We start from the raw sequence: 24,491 nt of genomic DNA, 5'->3' as shown, positions 1-24,491 counted from the left end.
CCGAGAACCCCCGGACTCACGACGACGATGCAGAGAGTCGCCCCTCAAATCGTCCATCGAAAGACCAGTGGAACGTGACTTCCGGGGCTTGGCCACCTTACCGACCGACAGCTTCTTCTTACACTCCCGCAAGGCCTTCGAAGTGAGCGATTGGCAGTCGACACAGTCGTCCGTATCATGGTCCTCCCCGAGGCACCAGAGGCAAGCGTCGTGCGTATCCGTCAGGGACATCTTGGACCCGTACACCTGACACTTCTTAAACCCGGACCGCGGGGTGGAAAAAGCCAAAGACATCATATTCGATAGCAATGAAGAAACAGGTTCGAAGAACCGAAAGAACAGGATTCAGTAGAATCGAGGCGCGGCGAGATCTCCGAAGCGAACACGTTCGCAGAAAAAAACGGAACTGATGCTACGGGCATCGTGCGTCCTACTTATAACATCCGGTGACGACGGCTCGAGAGACCCTCGAGCACGGCGTATCGACGTCATCAATGCAGGACGCACATGCCAAAAGATTTTCCGAAGCAGCACAGCTGTGGTGATTACTGTCATAGATATGGAATATGTCAGAGGACCCAATCCCCTCAAAATTGTCATGTTATGCTTTATTTCCATAGAAATCCACCTTGGAATGTCCCAAAATGCTAGTGTTCTTCCATTTGTTTGGTAAGAGTGAGCCAGTTTGATGAGATACCGCACTGCGCAGCTTGCAGTTTTGAACAATGTTACTAGCCAAATGTGCTTTAAAACGCACTACATGTCATTTGCATATGTGAGACAATTTTCCATTGGTGCCCAGGCACATTTGAACGTCCCATCTGATCATGCCTTAATAACCGAATCGAAATAAGTCATGTAATTTAAAAAGTCCAGCAATGCATTTCACCTTTATTCACTGAGGCCACTTTTATCAAATGACCTAGTGTAAATGTTTTTCTCGGACCCAATTATTGGGACAGGTTATCAACATATGGAAGATCCTGTGAATTTTCCGGACAGAATCAGATTATATCGGGAAGGAGGATCTCCGGGTGTTGAAGGTTTCCAAAATGTTCCGAATCCAAGACGGTTTGTTGGTATGGAAATCCGTATGTGGATGTGACCAGTGGGTGGTACCTACCTCATTCCGAAGCATGATGTTAAGTAACACCCATGATGCGGCCACTGCCGGTCATAGGGGGTTTCATACAACATTAGAAATGTTGTGCAAAGTCACATACTGGCCACACATGGGCCAGGACCTCGACATCTACTTAGAGGAATGTCTTGTGTGTGCTCCGTTTCAACCAGGTTCTGTCACACACACAGCTCCCCTAAAGAAACGGGGAATGACACTGCCCTGGTCGGATTTGCAAGTCTATTTCATAGGGCCAGTGATACGCTCCTCTAGAGGAAACAAGTACATGTCCCGTGACATACTTGTTTACCAAGTGGGTAGGTGGTCTTCCGGCCCCAAATTGTAAGGCGAAGACAGCTGCCGCAATAATGATCAACCACATCTTCTCTTGTTTCGGCCTTCCCCAAAGGAAGGATTCGGACCAAGGAAGTCATTCTACCAGTGAGATGATGACCAAGATGTTGGAGATACTGGGGGTAAAGAGAAAACTCCACATTACCTACCACCTAGCCTCAAGCGGGGGAGTTGAGAGGTACAATAAAACAATTGTGGGCATCTTGAAGAAGTTTGTGTCAGACTCCGAACCAAGTTGGGACATCCGATTACTGCTCGTCTTAATGGCAATTAGGTCCATGCCGTCTTCTGCAACCAAAATGTCTCCATTTGAGCTCATGACTGGAGGAAAAATTGTGCTCCTTCAGAATCTGCTCTACAGAACTCAAGAGCAGACCCTGATCAACGCGTCCACTACCCAGGAGTACATTGAGAATTTACGGCAACACCTTCAGCACCCTTTGCTTACGCTAAGCACAATTTAGAAAAGTCAGCAGAAGGAATGAAAGCCTACTACAACCTAAAAATGACCAAGAAGGAGTACGAAGTAGGAGACAGGGTCTACCTGTACAATTTCCAAAGAAACCAAACCTAACCTCTTGGAGCAGTGAAATTGTCGATAAAATCTCATGTCACCTATAAGATCTGCATCCCTAAAGGAGAACATCCGCAAGAGAAATGCATTCATATCAATCAGTTGAAGAGCTGTCACCCCAGACAGACTTTATAACTGATTTAAGAGCCCATTGAGGGTAGAGCCCAGGAACCATCTGAAGAATTAAAGGAAAGAACGGAAACCCAGATGGAGGATGTTACACAAATACAGGGAGTAAAGGAATTTATACTCAAAAATAATGTATACAAATCACGATGAAAAAAAAGTGTGTGTAGAAATGTTTACGTAAGGGAAATAAATGTCAATGTTATATATAATGTTGCTTGGTTTTTCAAGTTGTATGCCTAGTTACCGGGTAAAGAAGTACTGTATAATATACTTAACCTCTCTTTTACTCTCTGCATACTCAATAACTCCTTACCTTCACAGTCTGGGGTAGGAGGTTCCAAAAAGGGAGGGGTTGCAGGACCAAACTTCCCCCACCCCCAAAAAAAGAAAAAGCAAAAAGTGGAGTGCAGACCAGAGCACCACTCTGTCAGGACAGAAAAAGATTAGACGTGCTCCAACGAGGAAATTCATGGAATGAGCCAAAGCAAAACAAAAAACCCCCATCTCCCTTGCTCTTTTCTACGGGTCAACCGAGTCAAAGACCCAGGGGTAGGGGGGGAACCTGTGGGGTGACAATACAGCCTCGGAGATGGTCACCTCTCAGGTGCTGAAAGGCCAGTGAATGAATTTGGTGGGGCTGTACCAGGGGTGCCCTACAATAATGGATGAATCGCTCCAAGTCGGTTTACAGGTTTTAATAGACGTTTATTTAGGTCACGTAATATGATAATGTGTTTATTTATATAGCGCTTTACACAGCACATATTTACATACAGTATCACTCAACCAAAGTTGGTATTCATTTATCGGTCTCGAAAGGAGGAAAGGCTGAGTTGGCCTTGCCGGGATTTGAACCAGCGACCGGCATATCAAGCTCAGATCGCAGCAGCGAGCACTCAACCCGCTGAGCTATCTTACCAGCAACTGCAGTTCACCGATCGTCTTCTCTCTCCTCACACTAATAACATAATCTCCCTCACTCAACACTCCAAACATCTCTTACATTTTAACTTTCAAAAGAAAGTAAAGACCACATGCCACTCTCTGTGCTACAGAACGATCAGATCCTATGCTCCGCTCTCTGTGCTAAAGAATCATCAGGTATGAAGCACCTCCTTCCCTTGCTCATCAACTAATGTAGGATATAACAACAGATGTTTGAACAAGCATCTGATGCAACATGCCCCAAGGTTTTCTGGCACGGTCCTAGAACTACAAAAAAGGTTCCTGCTTTCCCAGAGTACCCAGATTAAGCTTTTTGCATAAATCTTAACTGCGAGGGTGAGCACCCAATATTCATCTTTCCTGGTTCTATTGCTGCACCCTCACCTTCCTTCGTAAAATATGAGGCCGGTTTACCCAGTGACTGAGAACTGCACAGATTGTTGGTTCCCCACATTTATAATTTGCTGTTCACACAAGTGGATACATTATTGAAGTAAAATAGTTTTGGTAAAAACAAAAACACAGTTGGGATTCTCAATACATGAAGTTATTAAAAGCTAATGTACATAAAAGGTTATATGATTTGAGGCACTTGCCTTCCTCATTAAACTTCAGTATGTAGAGGCACAAGGACATTTAGAATATTGGGTTGAGGACAAGCTGCACGTTTAAGCACCTTTTGAGTTCCATACTTCCCTTATAAACCACTTAATACTATGAGGTTTACCTGGAGCAGGGTCTGGGAAGATGTCCAGCTAAGGGGAGGTCTCAAGACCACTGGCTGCCTGAAGATCTATGGCCAAGTTTTGTAGATCTTACCCATCTCCATTAAAGTCCTCCAGGAAGTCCTGGTCCTCTGTGGAGCCAAATGGTTCTAAACCAAGAGTATTGGCATGCCTTGCTCATCCAGTAATTGCAATTGGTTATTTATTACATGCTTAAAACCCAGAGGTTTTTAAGCGCAGGGCCGGGGATTAAACCTGTGTTTATTTAGAGTCATCTTGTTTCCAAGGCAAGCTTGTTGCCCCTGAGCTATTCCACCAGGCCCAATGTAGTTGGCTCATTTTCAACATGAATGCCTCGTCGGAGAAAAGGGGCATACTCCAGATGGGCTCTGGCACCCTCAATGCGAATTGGTGCTGATGACATTGAAGGCGAGGGGAGGGCACTGGTGCTGAGGTGTCAACATCCAAAAATAATGCCTTTCGACATTGGGACACATCTGCACCCTATGGGTCAAGGTCCGAGCCCTAGGCATGTGGGAGTGTTCCCCTATGGATACCCTGCTGGTTTGGGCAACGCGGTAGTTACGCTGGAACCAAAGCAGACAGCCCTGGGGCCTTGGTGAAGATGTTAAGCATCTTCAAGCGGACGTTCTAGCATTCCTCTGGAATGGAGGATTGGGTGGGAAATGGTACCTGCGGCGCCACTACCGATGAGTCTCTGGAACGATTACTCCTCTTTGAGGACAAAGAAAAAGAACACTGAGGAACTGCAATGGGAGTTGTAGCGTGATGAAACTTTTTGTCCTTTCTTGCAGGAGATAACTGTTCTCAGAGAGATGCAGTATAAACATATATGATGGCGATCCGAAAACAGACATCTGCCGACCATCACCTCTACAAGGTTTGAAACACATGGCATCAGTGGGGTTGGGCATATTTTCATCGACACTAAAAAGCATGTTCCCGAAGCATACAAACTGCATTGAAAAAAGGAACAGAGATTACGGGGCGCGTCAAGATATACTGGCCTCAACGTAATATCAGGCACATGGCCCGTAGAGGTGTTGGGCTGAGCTGGCACAGAGCCATGCTATGCTCCCTGGTGGCAGAACAACTCATAGAATCTGTGGGAGAAATAAATCCATTAGGAGGCAGAATTCCAGGCCAAAAACTTCCTGTCCATAAATACCATGTGCTCAAAAGTCTTGTGAGCCAGGGGAGAGAGGATTATGTTGAGGACTGTGATGAATCGGGAATATTCATCCCTTCTCCCCAAGGAGGAGCCGCCCCGTTTGAGACTACAGAGGGGAGCCCGCTCCGGAAGACGCTCCTTAGGGGGTCTGGGTAAGTGGGACCTTGCTGGGAGTGACTACCCCCTTAGGCGACAAGAACTCCCATTCTCAAAGGGAACTCCCTATGCAAGACACTTTAGGGGTCATTACATGTTCCCCGGTGCAGAACAAAATGCCTGTTAAATTGCCAGTAACAGAGCTAAGGCAGGCCTGAGCGAAGTTCGGGCCTCAGCTCCGGCTGTGGGCCATTAAAGGCTGTGTCCGCACGACAGGCAGGGCATGGAAGCTACAGTCTTATGCTTCAGGTTCTTGAATAGTTCCTCAGATATCAAATTATTCTGATTCAATCCATGAACATCCATCACAGTATCAAAGCCTATCCAAGAATCCACACAGCCAAATTTATCAAGAACCATCAACCACCTTGCTGTCATTAATCAGTTCTGTAAATCGAGCGCTCATCCCAGGGGGCACATTGTTAGTAGTCTCCTACAAAACATCCCACAACGCATGGGAGTATCTTGCAAGGTTACAAGAGGCAGTAACTTGTCTCAATGCTGGTAATTGGCAGTGGATACAATTATTCATTAACTTCCAGACATCAATCTTCAGTTTTGTATTTGTCACCCCAAGTGTCACATGTATTCTCAGATGTGGGTCTCAAGCCTGCTGTGCCTAGAGACCCGAGCTATACGACACCGATGACGCCCAACGAGGACAAAACCTCTCTGGGGTTTCTTCTGGTATTGTGCTGAAGAGATGTGGTCTCGCAATTTGGGATGGACTAAGTGATATGTTTATGAACTTCCATAATGGCCTGGTAGGCTAAAAAACAATGGTCTGGAAAGTTGCCACAGAGCAATTGCCAGACATTATGATTAATTAATAACTTTTTTGAGCCAGCAACCTTGGGTTTTGTGGTTAGATAGAAAAACCATGTACAGAGGTTCAGAGCAATGCTATTTTGCCTTCAGCCAGAGCATAAGCAGGCTTAAACTAAGCAGAAAGCACAGTATCCGAAATAGCTGGGTGGAACAGAAGGAGGGTTGCTTTGGGTGTGCCTTGCTCCAAGAGGTCTGTCAGCTCATCCTGCAATTTGGAAATGGAGAGTACCTTGATCACAAGGCATTCAACAACTGTGGCAAGCAAGAAGAAGGACTCAGACCAGAGGACATACTTTACACTACCTTTATTTAAATAAAAAGAAAATACCTCACTGACCCTATTCTAAAAGGGAATTCCATGCCTAAAACTATAAACTAAGGTGCTCATTGATAGTTCTAATGATTTAAAGTGGTACTCTGTCCAAACCTATTCCCTAAACGGGCACTACATATTTAACATAAAAGAATCACTCCTTGGTCTTGATCCAATAGTCATCAGTTAATACCAGTTTCGTGCCAGGAAACAGTTCTTGGCAGTCTATAAAGGTTCTTCAAAAGATTCCCCTAAGTTCCAACAAAAAGTCTCAAGTCTCTAAAACACCAACTGACCAAATTTCTTCAGGTGGAGGGATATTTACCTGATCCCACTCCACCACATTGGTTGATCTCTCCCCACTGTAGGGTGCATATGTGCACCCCTTGTATCTGTTCTTTACTTGGATTATTGGGCCCCTGTGGCGATTTTCCAAAGTCCCCCTTAACTCCATGGGGTTTTAATGACCCCTCTTTCCGTTTGGTTCTCTTAGCTCTAGTGAGTCCCTGTGACCCGTCTGAAGGTGGCTCCTCCTCCTCCTCCTCCTCCTCCTCCTCCCAGTGAGGCCCCGCTTTCTCAAACCCATAGGAAAGATTTTGCTGGGTGGGATCACCTCGGTAGGCTCAAAAGGAGTGGCTCCCCTAGAGAAGAAGGGACGCATTCTCGAGATTCATCACACAGCCTTTGCAATGGACTACTGAAAACACCTTCCTGTAAGATTTCAAGGGCCTCAGCCCTTTTGGCGTCCGGAAGGAAGTCCAATAGAGGGGCGATTTTGAACCACAACTCGCTGTCGTAGCGGGCTACGATAGCCAGGGCGTTGGCCGCCTTGATAGTCATTGCTGCGGATGAGATGACCCGTCGTCCCATCGTGTCCAGCTTCCTGCCCTCGCTGTCCGGCGGGGAAGTTGATGTCGAGGCCGATGCCCCCCCAACTTTCTTCTTTGCCGCCGCCGAGACGACCGAATCCGGGGTAGGTTGTGCCCGAAGGCACAAGGGGGCAGCGTCGGGGACCCAGTACTTCTTCTCGTACCGGTTCCTCTTTGCAGGCGCCGTGGCCGGGTTCTTCAGGAGGGAGAGCCCCTCATCCCAGATGTCATCCAGAAGTGGTACGGCGAGGACCGTCTTCCTTTTAGCCTCGCGCCATTAGTAAAGGAACCCTTCCTTTTTCTTCTCTTCGGGGCAGAGCTGGAAGAGCTCGGATGCCCTGGAAATCATGGCATGGAAGGATCCAATCTAGTCGGGCGGGGACGCCCGAGCAGGGGGTGACGGGGGACACGTCCCGTCGTCGCCTCCATCGTCATCTGTACCTGTCGTAGCCGTGTCCGTGCCTGTATCATCCCCGTGGGTAGTTGACTGGGCGGAAGGCAGAGCGGGCCGCAGAGGCGGGAGAGGTGGCGGAGGATGCGTCCTCTTCTTATGCAGTGGACTTTCCGAAGGTCCCGGCTCCGGTTCCCCCGTCGGGTCTGGCTCAGGTACTTCCGTCAGGGGGAGGGGCAACCTTGTCACAGGGTTGAGGCATTTCAAGTTCTTTTGACTCCTTGGAATGCCTTGTTTTCTTAGAGGCTAAAGGCTCTGATGGAGACAAGGACTTGGTTGGTGTTTGACATTTGCCACTTTGAAATGTGATTGAAAAAAAGGCACAATTACATTATTTTACCCACCTGTCTCTTAATACAAATAATTTGATCGATAAATCCGTGTTAATTTCGGACACCCAGTGCCCACAGCACAAGTGGACCTACGCCCCATAAATCATGCATTTGAAAGTACTAGTTTTGTGAGACATTGTTTTCAATCTCTCATAAAAGGACATTGGCAAAGTAATTTGTAAGTTTCATAGCAAGTTAGAACTATTTTAGATGAGCATAAATGTTGCAAATTTTACAAATGTATACCACCACATTTCTTTCTCCTGCACAACATTTAGAAATCAGTGCCTCTATATTCTTCAGGTCTGCCTAGTGGCAGCCTTTAATCCAGACCTGTATCTCCGCTATGAACCTTGAAGGCATCACATACCAGCTGGCCACCTGCGCCAAGTCCCTTGGGTTCTAAATTGACAGACATCTTCAAGGAGCACATGACAAAGAAGACACAAACTGCTTCATACCAACTTTTCTTCCTGCAGAAAATTAAGTCCTTCATCCCAGCAAACATTTAACAATTTCGCTGTCCAAGTCTTTGACATATTCCCACCTGGCTGGTGGTGATGCCGAACTTGAAGGACTTCCGGTGACAGCTGTGTCATGCCCGAGATGTGTAACACATGCTGCAACACAACTCAAAGGATTCTGCAAATCCTATCACATCACCCAGGTCCTCATTGAACTGCATTGGTTTCGGTTGCGAAGACCATAACACAAATTCTACTGCATCATCTAAAAGGCCGTCCCCAAGCTATCTTGCTGAGCATCTCAGCATCCCCGGAAGGTTAACATCCGCCAGAATCCAGGACACATGCAGACTTGAACTCCGCTGGTGCAGGAATGAGAGAACCAGAAGACTGGCACTCCTTCTACCCCTAGACTCTGGAACTTCCACCCTGTCAATACCAGACTTGCTCCTGGCTTCAACATTTAAGGAAGGAGCTCAGGACCTTCACCTTCAAAGATTGGGCCATCTAATCTGAGGCTTGGCGCTCTACTCCCCAGTTTCCTCACCTGGTTCCATGTAGATCCCTGGCTGCCAAATTGCCTGCCCTCCCAACTTTTTTAGCTTGCTGCTCTCTCGTTTGATTCCTTGAGCTCTGCTTCCTTGCGTAATGCCACCCTGTGACTTGTTAAGAGCTCTGGAGCTTCCCGAAACAAGGTCCATGCGCAATAAATAACCGAATGAAGAAAAAAAAATACTTTCACTATTACCCAGTATGAATGGAGTCTTCTATGATAAAAAAATGTTCGTCAGTTATCACACATGGGGCAGACAGAGACACAAGGTATAGGACAGAGTGTGTTTGCGCAAAGATAAACTTGTGAACATAGTTGTGAATTGCAATACAAACCAAACAGACTCATTTGACCTCTGTCAAAGAGCCCCCCCCCTAGAGCAATTGCACTATTTACCTTGGACCAATTTGGCCTTTTGAGCTGCACCTCTGGTTTGTAGTCCTTTTTTGGCACCAATCCAAATGGCAAGGCAGGCACTGCAGGAGCACCCCACCCTGGGAATCCAGGAGCACGGGGTGGACCTCCCATTCCAGGAGGTAGAGGAGGGGCACCTGGAAATCCAGGAGGTGGTGGTGGAGGCGGTATTCCAGGACCACCAGGGAAAGGTGGCGGAGGTGGTATTCCAGGACCACCAGGGAAAGGTGGCGGAGGTGGTATACCAGGACCACCAGGGAAAGGGGGTGGAGGAGGTATACCAGGACCACCAGGGAAAGGGGGTGGAGGAGGAATTCCAGAAGCACCTGGAAGAGGTGGAGGAAGGGGGATCCCAAAGGCACCGGGAAGAGGTGGTGGTGGAGGTATACCAGAAGCATTTGGGAGAGGTGGTGGAGGTGGAATTCCAAAACCACCGGGAAGAGGAGGTGGTGGTGGCGGAGGAGGGGGTGGTGGAGGTGGAGCACCGATACCACCTGGTAGCGGAGGAGCTGGTGGAGGAGGAACTGTGCCAGGAAGAGGTGGAGCAGTGGGAGCAGTGCCAGGTTTTGAAACAGCTACTGTTAGAGCAGAAAGGGTAACCACTTCCTTTTTAGTCTCTTCAAGCTTTTTCGACAGAATGGTCACCTACAATACAAAGAAGGAAATTTGGTAAATCCAATGAACAGATCACATTCTATTTTGGTATATGAGCTAATTGCTTTGAACAATTATGCAAAGAAATGCATCTCTAGAACATTCAGCAAAATAGTGTAGCTGCATAACTCTTTGATTCAAGCACTTGCAAACTTAATCAAGACCAGTAATCAATGTGTCAAGAGTTACAACTATACATTATTAGCTTTAGCAAAAAAAATAAACACCCAGGAATGAAAATAGAAATGTTGATCTGATATAGTAACTAGTATATTCTTACTCCATAGGTTTCTACACATTACCAAAGCGGTAGAAAGCAGAACTACAGAGTAATCTGAATATTGCCTTCAACTATACATAAGTTACAGAACAATGCTTCCTGTGCCGAGTTGCCTTTGAACAGGATAGCAATATCGGCTAAGAGCATAGCAATATCGGCTAAGAGCAAAGCCTGATGGCATGTAGCAATATACAATAATGCAGATTGGATCGGTTGACACACAAGGGTGTCACAGTTGGTTTAACGTTTCTGTTTAGTCTAAGGATATACTATATATTTCCCCTTTTAAGTGACAATCTTATCCACCCACAATTCTTTCCGAACTCAATAAAAAATCTATAGCTTAATCCCTTCCTGTAGAATAACATTGAATACAGATCTATCTGATCACAGATCGAACTATTGAATCTCACTGCATGTTGGAGGACAGTACACGGTTGATGGTTGCAGATCCCATTTATGTGAATGGCGAGTTTGTTTGATCAGGAAACGTGTTTCAGCACCGTTTATTTTTCATTAGGTGGCATGCATGGAACACTGGGGTTTATGGGACTGCCTCCATGTTCGTGTGAAGTGTCTACACTATTTCCTGTCTCCTCAGGTTATTGATTTGCTCTAGTCTTGCCTCAATGTGTGGATGTATGATTTGTGCAATTAATTCTGAACACATACATTCTTTCTTTCATGTGTGTTACTCAAGCCTTAGGACCCTTATCAACTGACATCTAAATGCAAGGATGCTAACAAATATATTCTCAACCATCTGTGAAGAAATGATGAAGAGGGTAAAGCTATTCTTCAAAGAAAGATTAGCTTGTGGCATGACTTGGACAGGATGGTACAGAATAGTTATACCTGGAAGAAATAGAATTCACATTACAAAGATTTTGTCCATCGTTTTTAAAACATCATCATCTCTAGTTGCAATACAGAAACAATTATTACCTCTTCAGATAACTGAGAAACTTTGCTTTCCATTTTTTGCTTCTCTTGGTCGATCAACTGTTTCTCAGCACTTAATGTTTGTTTCTCACTGAGTATTTCTGACAACTTCTTCTCAAAGTCACTTTCCTTTGCTTTAATTTCAACCTGTAGCTCATGCCGAGCAGTAAGTTCTGAATCTAGCTGTGAAAACCGAACAATACATTACAAACAGCAAATTAAAGTGAAACCATTAACCACCAGCGAAGAACTTAAAATGCTTTTACAAAGAACTGTACAAATAATCCAAGTAAATAATATGTATAAGAAAGTGGCAGCCACAGATGAAACCTATTTGGTTGGTTGGCCAAATAATGGAGTAATAGCTACAATCAGAACAGTTCTTGCAGAAAAGGAAAGACCGGAGTAGCTTTTTTGTAAAAGATAGCTTTATCTCCAGCATGATTGAAAAAAGTTCATTTTATCAAACTACAAAGACTACATTTTTTTTAAAAGCAGGTGAAGTTATTTCAGCATATGAAATTGTTCAATTCATTCTGCAGAAGCCAGGAATTATATATACAACGGGGATATCCGTCAGAGTTTGCCTACTGATTACATGCTATCAGCTTTGACCCTGGAAAACACTAGCAGACCCATCTCGTGCTGTAATGAAATTTCCTGGGTGAGAGCACCCACAAGCAATGTTTCTTGGCTATCTCTTTTCATCAGGGGATCTAAATTGTATTTTAAAATTGCAAAAACGTAAACATTCAGATCTTTGCTGCTGATTAAGGTCAAGTGGTGCACTTAAAAATTGCAGAACTGATGAACATACAAGCCAGGGAAAGGCACACAGTAAGTAGCTGCATACACTCGACCAAGGGCTCACATTTTTTAAAATTATTTTCAGGGGGACCATGCAAAACAGAACAGAAGGGAATGTGTGTCCTCTCATTGCCCTGATTGTTCTTTACGCATCAGAATTTCAAGCTTGAAAGCACCCATGCAACATCAGAAACCAATAATCTTGCTGCAAAAGCAGGTTGCACCAAACCTGTGCACTCAAAGCAACCTCTGAGCGGCTTCAATTGCTCCAGTCACCTCCATTTGTGACACAAACCGATAAAAGTAAATCATAGCTTTGCAAGCTGGTCTTCATTCCTCAGAATTCAGGGAATCAGTTCTTCCTTCTTTCCAATGCGGAGGGAACAGAGGTCTATAGCAGCCCAAAAAATGAATAAGAAAAACACGAGGGGAACATATTTCCATTCGCATTAGCCCCCCCTGGGAGACTATTGAATCCCATGGATGCTAATGGTGATAAACGCTTGCCTGGCGGGCAGCACCAGCCACTTAAGCAATGACAGTCCTTGTTAATCTGGCACCAGTCCGATGCTGCTGATAGAGCCTGCCAGGCTGCTAATTATCACTCACCTAAGTACAGTGCTCTAAAAAGCAACTGGCACACATTCCATATTTGGACATGTATTATATCTAGGGTACTATGATCTACTCAAGTCGCCCAATGCACTTATTAGAAAATCTCTACTGGCAGATGTACACAGGAGGCCATGGCTTGTAGTACATTGTTAGCTCACTAGCACTACCCCAAGACATCTTCATTCCCTTACAAAGCCCTTCAACACTGGCACCTTGAATAGTTACACCTTATAGAATAACATGTATTTAATTGGAGATTTATACGCATCAGCTGAGAGGACAGCCCCTTCGCAGCTCTGCCAAAAAAAGGGACAGAAAACAGAACATTATCTCTCTCAGGCATTAGCAGCATTCAGATCAGCGAGTGCTATGAGGCATACACGAGGATAAACCAGAAGAAAACAGAGCTCGATGCAAGTACCAGAGGAAGCCAAAAAAGGTGTTACGGGCAACATTCTTCATGAGGAAGGGAGCGGGTGGTGTGAGAGGTCAGAAAAGAGAGGCAGACAACTTGGTAAAGGTTTTTCACAAGTATTCATTTTATGAACCCAAAAGCATGTGATAAACGCCTCACTATCACTAACCTAAAGAGGATTTCCCTGCCTAGCAACACAAGACTAAAGGAAAACGCTCTAATAAAAGGAATCTGTCCCTCACACTTGTACATACATACAACTCAAAAGGTACAATATGGAAATTCAAGTTTAACAAAAATAACAGTTACGTTCATGAACCTGATAACTCTGTATCCTTGTAGCCTGGGTCAATTCCCCTTCCCCCAGATTCAAAAACAGGATTTTCAATTAATGTCATGGATTTGCAACATCTAAGTAGAATAAAGCAATATGAGGGTAAGGAGCAATCCTTTCTACCAATAAAGACACCCAGGGTTACCCTGGTGTGATTTCCAGCCACAAAACTGAGGCATTGGTTGGTACCTCTGATTGAGACTACAATGCCTTCCCACTTTTGAATATCTGGGGCCAAAGCTAAGAATTCCTAAGGACCTGAGTGAGAGTTTGCAGAATGTGTGATACAGGGGACGTTGAAAATGTGTTCCATCTTGTGTTGAGTTGTCCATGTTTTTTTGTCTCTGCGAATTGAAAGTCTCAGTAGATTCGTGAACTTGACATTGCAGACCCTAAATCAGGATCTGTGGTCTAGACTGATGACTACCCCTCAAACGTCATTGATTATTGCATTGGCTAAAATGTTAATAGTTATATTTTCGGAATTCACAAGGCTATCCGAACAAGGGATGAACGATCGAAATTGAAGATTATTTTTCATAAAAATAGGAAAAAAGTTATCGATATTTCAAGGAGCAAAAAACGAGGACTGCCAACACAAAAACGTGTGGTAAAACCTGAAGTTGACAACCAGGAGTGGAGCTTAGGAGAACAAGTGTCAATGGTTGGGGCGTATGACCCAAATTGACAGCAATAGGCTATAGAAGTGACAAGCAGTTTTATCTTTAAAGCAAAACTGCTTTAATATTACTGAGGATTCCCAGCCGGACAACAGGGAATATTCATGAGCATATGAATCTATGTTAAGATCCTTTGCTGGAGAACGGGGGTGCCAACAAACATCCCTGTTTAAGACCTACATTAGTAATAACTGGCTTAGACAACATTCTTGAGTTACCAAATCTAATCCCAACTGTAGTGTCAGAATATAGTTTTACTATTAGACTCAATATACCTTACGGATGCCCCATGCATAAGGTTTAGCCCAAAGTAGGCCATGATCCACCGAATCAAAGGCAGTGGTATAGTCCACAATGGCTACATGTAATACTTGATGTGGACATAATCGTGTGAGATGTAGCAAGCATCACAATATAAAAATATTAAAAGTTATATTTTGACCACAGTGAAATCCTGTCTGGAACATATGTTGTAAGTGATGATTTTCCACCCACTGTCTTAACTCCTTCAGCAAGACATTAGCAATAAGCTTACTCTAAGCGTCTGGCATGGACAGAAGAACAAATTACTTACCTTTCGGCAATGTTTTTTCTGATGGATGTTCCTCTCAGGGATTCCTCATCTATGATATCCTATTCACAGCATTGGTGTTCTCCACTGCCAGGTTCCGCAGCAAGGCTCAGTTTGAAGCCTCTACAAGCCCTGCACCGGACAGGATGTCCGGGTTAAGATATATATCAGCAAAGCACCCCGTGACCTTAGTTCAACCCTTATTCCCTTGCACTCTGATGCTGAGGAACCGCAGAACCTTTAGTGTACTAGCTATCCGCGAAGAGGGGCAGGCAGGGAGGCTGAGAAGGAATCCATGGGAGGAACATCCCTCAGAAACAACATTACCGAAAGGCAACTAATTTGTTCTTCCGATGGATTCGCTCCTCCCACAGATTCCTACTCTAAGACTCGCAAACCAGTACGAAAATATAGAGGGAGGAGAGCAAGGACACTACTTAGACCAGAACATTCTGGAGGACTGTCCTACCTAAACAGGGATCCTGGCCTGCAAGGGAATCAAAGCAGTAATGCTTAGCAAACGTGTGCAAGGATGCACACGTTGCTGCCTGGCAGATGTCCATGACAGGACTCCCTCTAGAAGACTGAGTTGGCAGCCACTCCTCTGGTAGAATAGGCTTTGAGACCCTCAGGTACATCCTTCCCAGGAAGATCATAGCATTTCCGAGATGCAGAGAATGTTCCACCTTCACAGGGTCTGTTTGGTCGCAGCCTGCCAGCACAATCACCAGCATAATCCATAAAAAAAGCTGGTTCTCTTTCCTAGCTTCTCTCAACCAAGAGACGTAGTAGCTGAGGATCTGAAGGTTCAGCCGATGGAACTGTTCCTCTGTCTTAGAAGAATGAGATGGAGGAAAAAACACAGGAAGATGGATCTTTTGAGGGATATGAAAATCCAAGACCATTTTTGGAAGAAAAAAAAGAGCCTCTCACTCAAAGTCACCTTCTCTTTGGATGAAACAAAATAGGGAGGTTAAAACAGATAATGCCTGGAGCACCCTCACCTCTCTCACGGAAGTGATTGCAACCAGAACGGGCATTAAGGGGCTCAAACAGAGCTCCTATAAAGGAATGTCAGAAACAAATTTAAATCCCACTCCGGGAGAGCAAACTGAAGTGGAGGAAACTGGTTACACACAGCCCACAAGAATGCCAAGACTCTGGGAGTTGTGAAGAACGAATCCTGTTTCGAGGACCTCTTGAAAACAAAAATAGGGCCCAAGTACCCCTTTACAGTGCTAATCTGGCAGCCTGCGTGGGCCAAGGACAGCAGAAAATTTAAAAAGGGTGGGGGGGGGGGGTCTGGATCCCTCTCTCTGCACCAAGCTGAAAATGTACAGCATCCACAGGCATAAATAGACCTTGTGGTGGGTCTCCGAGCTGAAAGGAGTACATCAAGGACGTAGTCCTACTGTCCCACTCCTTGTATCGCAGCCTCTCAGTAGCCAAGCATGGAGGTTCAAGCTGCTGAGCTTAAGGTAGAGGACCCTGCCTCCCGCCCAAATGGTAGAGCATGTCAACCCTCCTCAGAAGGAGCCACAGAAGGCAGATGGACATGCCCAGCAACTCCGTATACTATGTTCTCTGGGCCAATCAGAATCATTGCGGTTCCAAACAGGCGCAATCTCCTGAGAACCAGCAGAATGACAGCTATCAGCAAGAACGCATAAAGGGGGACGAAAGTCCACTCGACTCAGTACATACCTCAGAGCTCCCCGACAAGGAAATTCCCTGGAGCAGAACTCCTCACACTTCCCAGTTGACACTGGAAGCGAAGAGGTCCCCTTGAAGAGTTCCACAACAGGTGAAGATCTCCTCCAGAACTTACAGACAGAGCTCCCACTAGTGGGAGGCCAAAGTCTGTCTGCTCAAGGCATCCACTGTGACATTCTCATAACAACTTTGTTGTCCGTCAGGATCAGCAGCCTTGCGTTTCACAGAAGAGAAGAAAGCAACCAGGGCCAGGCTGATCACCCTCATCTCCAGCAAGTTGATGTGCTCATGAGACTCCGCAGGACATGGCAGTCCGCTCACCACAAGGTCCGATAGGTGAGCGACCCAACCAGTCAGAGATCCGTCCGTGACCACTGTCACCTGGGACCAAGTTTGGTGAAATAACACGTCTTTCAGAAAGTTGTCTCATATGGCACCATGCAAGATCCTGTGACACCTGATACGAGGTCTGCAAGGGGCCGGACATGTGGCCCTGAAACTGCAACCATTGGCAACAGAGAAGCCACTGAAGCGATCTCATACGCAGACTCGCCTCCGGCACTATTAATGAGGCCCAGAAGGTGCAGGAAAGCAGAGGCTGGGACTTTTCCCTGGAATTGGAATACATTGACCATACGTAAGGTGCTTGCCACTAGATCCTCGGGCAGGAAGGCCCTGCCCTGTCGACTGTTTAATGTTGCACCGATAAATCAGAGGGACAGGGACAGCGAAACCTGAGACTTTATAATATTCACAGAAAAGTCCTGGCTTTTCAATTGAGTGCATGTTCGGAGAAGGTGCTCTGACACTAGATCTGGGGAGCGAGCTCAGACAAGCCAGTCATCCAGGCAGGGAAAGACATCAACGTCTTGCCTTCTGAGTCGAGACGCCACCACTGCAAGCTTAGTGAAAACACTGGGACCCAAAGAAATTCCAATCGGCAAGACCTTGAACTGGTAATGGTGTTGGGCCACCACAGACCTCAGGTACGTCCTGTGCTTTCGATGAATCGGCACATTGAAGGCATTGTGAAGGTCCAGGAAATTGAGGCAGTCCAGCAGATCGAGGGCTTGTAGAATCTGGGATATATACTTCACAAGGGTACCTGGTAAGGTCTTGATTGCCCAGGCTACCATAACATTTCTATATAGAACTATGATCAAGACCAATAGTCACAAACAGAGCTAGACGCACATTAATTTAGGTCATAGACTTCCTAATTTAAAGCATATGTAGTCTCGTTTTATTCAATTAATAAAACAATACGGCAATTCATAATGTTAATATCAAAAGACGGATAGTTGAAGAAAGACACATTATTATTAGTTTTAGGTGCATCTGAGTATTGTATTTATGTTGTTAGTCTGTATCCCCGGCATGTTGACAGGGTGAGGTATTAGATTTGATGGTTTCTTTTCCTGTGTGATAGTGAATTAATTTGTATGAATTGGCATGTATTCATTAGAATAAAGAGTGGTGTCTGTATTTATATGCTTTGGATATTAACATTATGAACTGCTGTATTGTTTTATTCATTGAATAAAAAGAGATTGCATATTTTGTGAATTAGAAACTCTATGACCTAAATTAATGTGTGTCTAACTCTGTCACAGTTGGTCTTGATCAAAGTTCTATATAGAAATTAATCTTGGATAGAGTAACCATCTTGAACTTGACCTTGCGTAGGAACAACTTCAGCAGCTGCATATCCAGGATGGGGTGTGTAAGACCCTGTGCTCCTTCGGCCTCAGAAAAATACCACCCCTTCCCTCGTACTGAACGTGGAAAAAACAAGTTACTCACCGTAGAGGCTTCTGTATTCCTAGTCCCCTTTCATCCATACTTATGGGAGTCCGTCCTATGGGGACGGGACCGGGCACTGTGCATAGCAAAAAAGCATTTCACCTTCAAATGATTGTGCTGCCTGTAAGGCACGGTTGTGTTCGCATGGCTAGCCCTACTAGCAACACCCTCCAGTCATTTGGCTCTGCGAAACAGAAAATAACTAACTGATATATCAGTGGATGGTGGGCAGAGCCTATGCAGAAAAGGGGACGAGTACAGAAGTCACTACAATGAGTAACTTGTTCTTAATCTTACATAACATCCCCTTTTTTCCATACCTATGGGAGATTACAGAGCATCAATCTGCCTGCGAGGTAGGACACTATTCATTTTTAGGCAAAATGATTTTGCAGCACTGCCTGCCCAAATCCAACATTTCTGGCTGCAGTATCCATCCAGTAGTGTTTACAGAAAGCAGGCTGAGAAGCCCATGTTGCTGCTTTAGTGATTACCTCCCATGGAATATTTCTCTGGTGCAACACTGATGTTGCTTTAGCTGGGACTGCATGAGCAAGTAAACCGTAGGCACTGGTTTGTTTTGGAGCTTGTAAGCTTCCGTAATACAAAAGCTTGAGAGACTACTTGACGACCGCTTAAGGAAACAAACTATCTGCAACTCGCGGGGGCATGGCTTGGCAGCCATGGAATAGGCTGTGAGCCCTGTGAGCTCCGAGATCCGGCGACCTGATCCGACATAAAACGCATACTTTTTTCAACTAACAGCAACTTCAAAACACATGGAAAGGCGTGGGAAGGCGCTGGGCAGAGTATGTGCAAGCTGACTGCACGTTCGAAGCTGTGGACCGGACAGATAGATACTTTGTATTTCGGAGCCAGCTGCGAGAGGATCATCAAAATGGTGGCGGCCGAGAACAAAGAGATCCCGAGGGGCGCATCCCTGTAATGGAGTAGCTGCCTCCAGTAGATGGCTACAGTAGCGGATTGCTAGAGCAATACACAGAATAACACACTGCTCAGTCCAGAGTTCCTGGTGAAATCCTTTCACGTGGTAAGAAGAGCCCCAATGACCCGACATAGCCGCGCTCGTCGGCAAGAGCGCACAGGATCGGGAACGGAGGATTGTACGCAGTTAGTGCGGCATTATGGGCAGAAGTGACAGCCGGGCCCCGCAGAACAAATGGCCGCCTTTGAAATAAATACCCGGCGTAAACCGTGGAGCGGGTCGGGAGCGCCCGGGACAGGTGTTGCATGCTAAGAACACTGTAACAGGATCCCCGGAAGAGCATGCGACTCTACAGAGCTGTGACTGGCACGCAGACGGACTGCCACTACACAGGATAGTTGTAGGCTGGTTGGCAGGTGCTCACGGACACACGAGTGAGCCGTGGGAAGCGCAGTGCGCGTATTTTGGGACTCCGATCTGGGGAAGCCCGGCATGAAATACAGCTGATTACAGTTGCACATGATTGACCCAGCGGGTTGAAAGCGGTCTGGGAAGTAAAGCGCTATCGTACCCCTTGACACTGCACAGTGGGGTTAATGAAGATGAACCGATCGCTACTGAGTGAGTGTGTGTGACACAACAGCAAAAGAGCACACCTAAACTCTGCAAAATTGCATGTGACCAGGCAATCCAACAACAAAAAAGGGGTAAAACAAAAACGTGTGTTACAAGTGAGCGCTTCTGGGCTGCCTAACACAGGCACTTGACGGAGCTGGTACCTTGCTGGGGGATGGGGATCTTGTGAAACCAATGCAAAATGGAGGCATGGCTGGTCTGATGGGGACCCATGAGGATGTGAGAGAAGACGGCAGGAGAAGCAGCTCAAAGTAGTGTGAGACACTGGCAGCAGAACAGAAAATGGGGGTTGGCAACCAAAATGGCCCAAATGGTTGCTAGAGAACCATAGCACAAGAAGCAAGAACGGACCAGGCCAAGTGCAGATGCCCAGGGGAAGCTCCCTTTAGACTGGACAGGAAGTACTAGACTTGTTGGGGCCTGAGACACTGTGGTAGTGGCGGAAGGGGCGATCTGAACGACCCTCAGAAACATGTCGATGGCGCACGGACAATTGTAGACAGAGAATATACGTGGGAGGACATAGTCCACTCAAAATGCAATTCCATGCGCCATAGCACGACGCAGCCTGCTGAGGTGGCCGCCCCAGCGCCTGGCAGACCTGGGAGTGCCACAACAACACTGAATAGCTAGAAGCGGACACACAAGAAGGATTGCGCGATGTCAGTAAAAGGAGCGAGAACAAGAACAACCCACAATGGAGATCTTTGCGAAAGCGCAGCAGACTCCCACAACACCGGCACAAAGCGTGGTGGCAACTCCCGCAGAAGGCGCCACAGAAGGAGATAACCATCAGGTCCTAGCGGCCATAACAGAATTGAGTACAAAATGGGGTACAGCAATGGCGGGCCTGCGGACGGCCCTAGGCCCTAGAGAACAAAATAGATGAAGTGAGAATTGAAGTCACCCTGCTACGACAAGATGTTAGGGCGCTGGCAGAAAGAACAAGTGGCCTGGAAAGCGCGGTGAAGATCAACACAGACGTCAGCGCAAACAATGCAAAAGAGGTCCACGTGTTAAAACAGCAGGCTGCCAACCTTGAGAATCGAGTGGAAGAAGCAGAAGGAAGGGCGAGAAGGAACAACATAAGGGTGGTCGGCCTGCTGGAGGGAGAAGAGGGCCAAGACCCCATGGATTATGTGGAGAACAAGATCCTTCAGGAGATAGGGGCAGACAAGCTCTCACAAGGGTTCCCTGTTGAGCGAGCACATCGGGCCAGGATGAGGAAACCACGACCTGGGGCCCCACTGAGGCCGATAATTGCGAGGATTCTGAATTATAAAGACAGGGAAAAGATCCTGGAGTATTTTCGTAAGGGTGGAACGAGAGAGAGAGCATCCACCAACATCACGGCGTACCCGGATTACACGATGCTGGTGCAGAGGCAGAGGTATAGCTACGTGTCAAGTGGAGGCTGTCAAGAGGAGGCTGCACACGGCTCGTACCAAGAATATGCTTCTGTACCCGGCGAAACTAAAGGTTTTGCACAAGAGCAGAGCGCTTTTCTTTGACACCCCAGAGGAGGCGGCGTCATGGTTGGATTTGCAGGGCTGTCCGGAGCAGGAGGCGGAACGAAATCGTCAGGAGCACGAAAAGTGAGGAGTCCGTGTCATGGACACTGGGGGGATAAGTGGGAGGGGGGGTCCGGTCATGGCGGAAAAGGAGATTTGATTAACATTCTGCAGCCTGTGGACCTTACGCCTTAGCTGGACTGGAATATAGTGAATAAAATGCATGTGTGAGCTGGGTAGCACTAACATGAAACATAGTAAAATGGGAAATAGGAGCAAAGGGATGGAAGCAACCTACCCCTTAGAATTAGTAGTTAAGTGGCCATTAGGGCGACTTCACCCTACTGAGCCTCGAGTATAGGCTTTTGCTAGAAAGGGCTAGATGTGGAGGTGCCCGATATCCAGGGATGGATCTGGGCAACAGTTGGGGAGGGCGTTGTTGGGTAAGGGTAGGGAGGTGGGAGGGAGGCAGTTCAGCGGGAGAGTTTGTTGTGTATATAGTTCAGGGGAGTTTAAATTGGAAGACAAGCCTACATAGAAGAGTTGAGTGGTTGAATTTGGTCTGCACGGGTGGGGGGGAGGAGAGAGACTCTGTCATGCCATGGGGAACTTAGAATAATTACTTGGAACATTAGGGGGCTTAATAGTTATCTGAAGAGGAATAAGGTGATGCTATACTTACGAAGGCAGAAAATAGATATTGCTTTGCTGCAAGAGTCCCATCTGACGCGAGATAAGTTGGAAATAATCAAGAGGAAATGGAAGGGGACGATGGTGGGTTCTCCATATTCGGCTTATGTCAGGGGAGTGATCATCTGGGTAGCGCCACAAGTCTCGTTTCAGCTGCTGCAGACGTTGGAGACAGATAGGAGGATGGTTGTGGTGAAGGGATTGGTGGAAAACCAGGAAATAAGTGTGGTAAACACTTATGCCACGAACCAGAATACTGCGGCATATTTGAAAATGCTATGTTGCAATCTGAGCATGCATGCAGGGGGTGTGGTGATCTGGGGAGGGGACTTTAATTGTGTATTAAACCCTAAGGTGGATAGGTCAGACGGGAAGTCGGATAGGTCTGCCCCATCGGCTAAGGCATTACTGACGCTTTTGAATGATTTTGGGTTAGCGGATGTATGGAGGGTGCACCATCCACAGGGGAGACAGTATTCGCATTACTCTGCCCCGCAGCAACTACACACGAGGCTAGACTATGTCTTCGCCACTCCAGAGATACTGACCGAAATCGCGCAAATTGAATATAAAGTAACGGTCCTCTCGGACCACTGGCCCCTGATCCTTCGCTGGCAATGTTGTCCCCCTAGGGTGAGAATTCCGACATGGCGCCTCAGGGCAGAGGCGCTCAGAGACCCCCTTTTTAGGGAGGACATGAGGGAAGAAATCGTTAGTTATTTCGAGATTATTACGGGCAGTGTAGATTCAGCGGGCACGTTGTGGGAGGCCTTTAAAGTTGTGATTAGAGGAGTGGCCATAGCGAAATCTAAAGTATTGCAAAGAGGGATCCTAGCGGAACTACAGGAAGCTGAAAGAGAATTGGAAGAGGCAGAGGGGAGGAAACAATGACAACCAAGATAGTGACCTAATACTGAGACTGCAGCAAAAGTGCGCAGGGCATTGGGAAAGATTGTGTAACCTTACAAGAAGTATATAGAGAGGCAACATGCGGGAGGCGACAAACCAGGAAGGAATCTGGCATGGCCATATAAGAGCGAAACCCCTAGACCCCCGATTAGATTGATAGAAAGGGAAGATGGGGAGGTGGTGGACACCCAGGAGGGAGTGAATCGGGAGTTTGCAAAATATTATGGGCTATTATATGGAGATGACGAGGAGGATGATCACGAGATGATAGAAGAAACACTGGAGGACATAGGATTGCCGGAGATTAGTGTAAAGGAAAGGGAGGAGATGGATGCACCGATTACATTGGAGGAGCTGGGAGAGGTGGTAAGGCAGTTGCTGACTAGTAAGACCCCGGAGGCTGATGGACTCCCAAGCGAGTTCTATAAAGCATTTAAAGATGAGGTGCTCCCCCCGCTGTTAAACATGCTGAATGAGGCACATGAGCGAGGCAGACTGCCAGAGTCACTCAGAGAAACGATTATAATACCGCTCCCCAAGCCTAATAAGCCAGGGCATAGCTGCAGTTCTTATAGACCCCTGTCGATGTAGAATCAAGATAGTAAAATTCTGACTGCTATCCTGGCAAATAGACTGAGGAAAGTTATAGGTAAATTGATACACCCGGATCAGACGGGCTATGTCCCAATTAGAAACATATCTCAATCTTAGAAGGCTCCATAGAGTCATTGAATATGGAAACGAGAGCGAAGATGAACTGGCGGTGGTGTCGCTGGATGCAATAAAGGCCTTTGACTCGGTCAAATGGCCTTGGCTGATGGCGGCCCTAGCTGGCTATGGGATGAGTCCGGGATACCTACGGTGGGCCAAAATGTTATATAATGAACCACTGGCCAGGGTTAAAACAGGGTCAGTGATATCGGACAGGTGGGAACTCCGCAGAGGAACCAGACAGGGCTGCCCATGGTCCCCTATGCTCTACATATTTGCTTTAGAACCTCTAGCGATCTATTTAAGACAAAAATATGATACGATAGGCATCCCTGTGGGCGATGAACGACACCTGATATCATTGTACACAGACGATATACTACTGTATTTGCGGTACCCGGAGGAGAACCTCCAATATGTTCTGCAGGTGATGGGAAGCTATGCGAGAATGTCTGGCATAGCGGTGAACCCCCAGAAGTCTAGTATGTTCCCATTAGGTGGGTATAAAGGGATCCCACTAGAACAACTACCGGTGCTACAGGTACCGTAGGCTGCCAGTACATTTTGTTATCTAGGAATAGATATCTACCAAGCAGTGGAGGAAGAACACAAGCGCAACACAGAAGTAGCTATCACGAAAATTGAAAACTGCATGCGGTTCTGGGTAAAACTGCCCTTGGCAATGATGGGACGTAGCGCAATGTTGAAGATGGTGGTCCTACCTAGGCTACTGCACTACTTTGGGAATATCCCGTATTTGATACCAAAGAAGTTTTTTAGCAGATTGGCTAGTATGTGTTGGGACTTCCTGTGGCAAGGAACATGAAATCGAGTGGCCCTCTGGAAGCTACAGAA

The 24,491-nt window shown here is 46.4% G+C and overlaps 1 protein-coding gene across 1 annotated transcript in view; it reads right to left on the bottom strand.

Annotated features, from left to right (window-relative positions):
- DIAPH1 (diaphanous related formin 1) overlaps positions 1–24,491 on the bottom strand; it is a 1,645,861-nt gene that overhangs the window by 639,324 nt on the left and 982,046 nt on the right. The window contains exons 15-16 of the mRNA XM_069654133.1: positions 11,299–11,478; positions 9,402–10,064 (exon numbers count right to left, since the gene is read on the bottom strand). Of these exons, the coding sequence (XP_069510234.1) occupies positions 9,402–10,064; positions 11,299–11,478 (843 nt within the window). The remainder of the gene's footprint in view (positions 1–9,401; positions 10,065–11,298; positions 11,479–24,491) is intronic.

Source organism: Ambystoma mexicanum, chromosome 3q (assembly GCF_040938575.1).
Source record: "Ambystoma mexicanum isolate Mex_15411 chromosome 3q, UKY_AmexF1_1, whole genome shotgun sequence".
Lineage (NCBI taxonomy): Eukaryota > Metazoa > Chordata > Amphibia > Caudata > Ambystomatidae > Ambystoma > Ambystoma mexicanum.
The sequence above is the reverse complement of the archived record's forward strand: the minus strand, read 5'-3'. Positions and strand labels throughout refer to the sequence as shown.